We start from the raw sequence: 3,732 nt of genomic DNA, 5'->3' as shown, positions 1-3,732 counted from the left end.
TGGAGACAGACTTCGAATTCGCAAGAATTGTCGCTTTTGCAAGGGCTGGGGAACCTTAGGGAGGGGGTGGGGGATGAGGATCAGGGCCTCACACCTCCTCCGAGAACAACTGCGTCTGTAGCTGCTCCACTTTGCTCAGTTCTTCCCACCCACCCTTCAAAACAAAATCGAGAACCACCTTGGAGCGAGAGGACCCCCGCCGGGATGCAGAGAGCGCACTGGGCGAAGGGGGACCGGCAGCCCACGGGGACAAGGCTGGGGTCCCTGTTTGGGGGCCGCCCAGCGCCCAGCTGCCAGGACCCTCCCCTACTGCTTCTCAGGGGCGCCATTGACCATAGGCCCGTACAGGCCGCCGCTGTAGGACGGCTCCTTGTGCACGGCAGCCGCGGCGGCGGAGCGGTCGCGCATGAGATCGCTGAAGGCGTAGTCCATGGGCGGGCGGAAGCCGAGCGTGGGCACCAGGCCCGCGGTGGAGTAAGGAGCCATGAAGGCCAGGCCGCGGCTGTGCGCCGCTGCCGCCGAGTAGGCCAGGCGCAGGGGACTGAGGCCGAGCGGCGCGCCCAGCGGGTAGGCACCTGCGTCGGTGGCGCCGAAGTGACTGGCGTTGGGCTGCAAAGGCGAGAAGGCCGAGCGGCTGCTCAGCGAACCCAGCGTCCCGGGAGCCATGGCGCCGGCTAGCAAAGGTCTGTGGTGCGGGGGTGCGGCGGGGCCGGCCTGCAGCGGCGCTGGCAGCCCGGGCCCCCCGGCGGCTGCGTCGACCCGGCTCAGCCACCCATCTTCCGCAGCTGCTGCACCCACTGCAGCCTTATCCGAGGGCGCGGTGGGGCCGAGGCCGGCCGCCAGGCCCCCGCGGTGGTGGTTCAGCACCTGCTCGATGGCCTGTACCACGTCGCCGCCGCAGCCCTGCAACACCAGCTCCAGGACGCCTCGCCGGTGGCCCGGGAAGACGCGCGTCAAAATGTCCAGCGGCGTCCGCTGCCTTGGGCCCGGGGCCCCGCCCAGCCCTAGGGCTGGAGGGGCCTCTGCCTCTTCTTTGTCGGCCTCCGAACCGGATTCAGAGCCCAGAGGACTGGCTGAGCCTGGGCTGTCCTCCTCGCCACCGCCTCCGGGGCCAGCGCTGCCCGGGCAGCTGCCACCTGCCTCCTTGGAGGCCCGGGTCAGGGGCGACCCCGTAAAGGACTCGCCGTCGCCGTTCTCGGAGCCCGAGCCTGGCCGCACCTCCGGGGATGAGGTCCCGGGACCCGAGTCCGCACCGTCGGGTGATAAGGGCTTCCCAGGTGGCGGGGGCGGGCTGCCCGGCCGGCCTGCTTGAAGCAGTGCCTTGGGGAACAGGTCAAACTTCTGTAACTTGGCCTCTGGGAGGAGAGAAATGGGGATGTAAAGAACAGTTAGCAGTGGGGAGGCGACCACACCCACAGCACCCCAGCCCTTTGCATCCCAGTTTCCTTTCCCAGGGAGCCCCGCGACCTTCGTTCTTTGGGCTCCAATGCGCCTTTCTTTTTGCTCTGCCATTCCCTCCTCTGGGTCCCTTCAGCCCTGTCTCTCCTTCCCTGCCCCCAGGGAACCGTCCCCTTTCTGCACCCAGAACCCCAACCACCTGCACCCTGTAAACTCGATAGTCAGTATCCTTCTTCCTATACCTGTGCCCTAACACCTCCACCATTATCCCCTTCCTAGCCCTGCCCGCCCTGGAAGAGTGACCTGGCCCTGGGTTCAAACAGGAGCCAACATGACTTCCAGCTACACCACACACCGTATAGAAAAGCCCACTCCACCCCTGTGCTTCCAGGAGCCAGCCCAGGCCGGGGTGCCCTCTGGCCCTGGGCAGCATAGCCTGTATAGGAAAGCGCCTGGGACATCTACAAGATCCCAAACTTCTCTACAGGCAAAATAAATAAATAAAGCCACCCTTTCCGAAATTAAGACCTAAGAAGTTCTTGTCTCCCAAGCTGAGAGCTGAGACGGCCCCAATGGCGCCCGCCAGGTCTCCTCCCTCCCCAGAAAAAGCTAAGAGTTTTGAAGAAGAGGGTGGGGCCAGGCAGGGAGTGGAGGGGTAAAGGAAAGGGCGTCCAGGGAAGTGAGAGCGCGCGTACTCTGAGAAGCCGGGGACAAGTGGGGAAAGGAGCAGGGCACGACCTGCGGTTGTCGGAGGAGCAATGGGAACAGGATTACCGGAATCACAAGTGGAAAGAGAACGAGTCGTCTTCGATACCTAGAGAAAGAGGGGCGGGGCGGAGGAGGGGGCTTGGCGGGGGTCGGGTTTCCGAAGAGAGTTGGGAAGTGGAGGAGGCAACTGCGACGGGTGGAAAAGCACAGAACCGAGGAGAAGACGCGCAGGTTTCCGCGCTGGGGAGAAGGCCCAGCGAAGTGAGCAGGAGCTGGAACCTGTCTGTTTAGAGGAGATAAAACTAAAGCGTTCACAATTGGGCCCGCGGTGAAAGAAAAGTAAAATGCAAATGCTTCAGAAAGGGGAGAAAAGGGAGTTTATGTACTTATGCCCCAAATGGGGGCTGGGTGCGCGGTGAACTCTAGCAGAAGGTACGTGTGGAGAAGGGAAGTCTACTCTTTCGGTACTGAATTAAGTCCCTGGACCCCGTTACGGCTCCCCTCTCCTCCCGGCCAGGCCGCGCTCTCACCTGAGCTCCCGGCGCCCGCCGTGCCTCCTCCAGTCCCCGCGGGCGCCCCGGCTCCCGGCCCCCCGCCATCGGCGGCGCACACCGAACCAAAGACCTCGTAGGCGGGTCGCGGCGGGATGATGCCGTTGGCCGCGGCCAGCGCCAGGCCCTCGGCTGTGCCGTAGAGTAGCTGCAGCTCGCGCGCCTCGTTCTCTTCCTGCGCCTGTTGCCTGCGCAGCGCCACCTGCGCCGCCATGACGCGCTGGCGCTCGGCGATGAGCGTGCACTTGGCGCACAGGCAGTCCTTCCAGCGGCAGTAGCGCTTGTGGCCCTTGAGCGCCGACACCACGCCGTGGTTGCGGCAGCGCGCGCACTTGGGGGTCCGCGGGTACTTTTCCGCCGCCCGCAGCAACAGCGGAGGCGCCCGTAGCAAGCCGCCAGCCACGCTCACCGGTAGCGAAGCGGCCGCCGCCGCCGCCGCCGCCACCGAGGCCACAGATGCCACGGGCGGCCCCGTCGCTGTCGTCGCCGCCGTCGCAGCGCCGGGCACGCTGGGCAACTCCGAGCGAAGCTCCATGTCAGAACCTGGCATGGAAGACAGTGGGAAGGGGGAGAGACTTGGGGTGAGGAGGGCACAGTGCGCGAAGCTGAAGCACACCCTCGAGAAACCCAGGCTGAGAGAGGGCAATTTCGGACTCAGAAGTTTGGCTCCTGCTTGTCACATGGCTGGGAGGAGGTTGCCTTTGGAGCCCCCTTGTAAGGCCGAGATTCCCCCCACCCCACTCCTTCCGAGCTCTTCTTATATCTGATTTGTGGGCTGGGTGTAAGATTTCGTCTGAATCAGTGGTTCTGCTGGAAAAATAAAAACAAAGTTTGAAAGGTCACTGGTTCAGATGGATATAAGGAGAATTTGAAAAAGAAAAGAAAACAACCAACAACAACAGTATCCCCCAAAGTTTAGCTTCATTCGGGGTGAGACGATAGAAATGTTAGTTTGATGGGATTTGTTTTGATCCAACAGATTGATGCTAAGACAAAACAGGAACATCTGAGGTGAAATGCCAGTTTTGTGGAAGAGTGAAGAGGAGAGAAAAGGAGAGTTCAGGTGGCTGGGCTA

At 62.9% G+C, this 3,732-nt stretch overlaps 1 protein-coding gene across 1 annotated transcript; it reads right to left on the bottom strand.

The window, feature by feature from the left end:
- Positions 1-306: 306 nt before the first annotated feature.
- Positions 307-3,207, bottom strand: DMRTA2 (DMRT like family A2; the record flags this gene model as incomplete). The annotated part of the gene is made up of 2 exons (XM_080655521.1): positions 307-1,355; positions 2,637-3,207. The coding sequence occupies 2 exons, from the start codon at positions 3,205-3,207 to the stop codon at positions 307-309; spliced, it is 1,620 nt and encodes a 539-aa protein (XP_080511647.1).
- Positions 3,208-3,732: the final 525 nt, after the last annotated feature.

This window comes from Plecotus auritus (assembly GCF_963455305.1).
Source record: "Plecotus auritus genome assembly, chromosome: 2".
Lineage (NCBI taxonomy): Eukaryota > Metazoa > Chordata > Mammalia > Chiroptera > Vespertilionidae > Plecotus > Plecotus auritus.
Note: the sequence above shows the minus strand (reverse complement) of the source record. Positions and strands in the feature narration are given on the sequence as shown.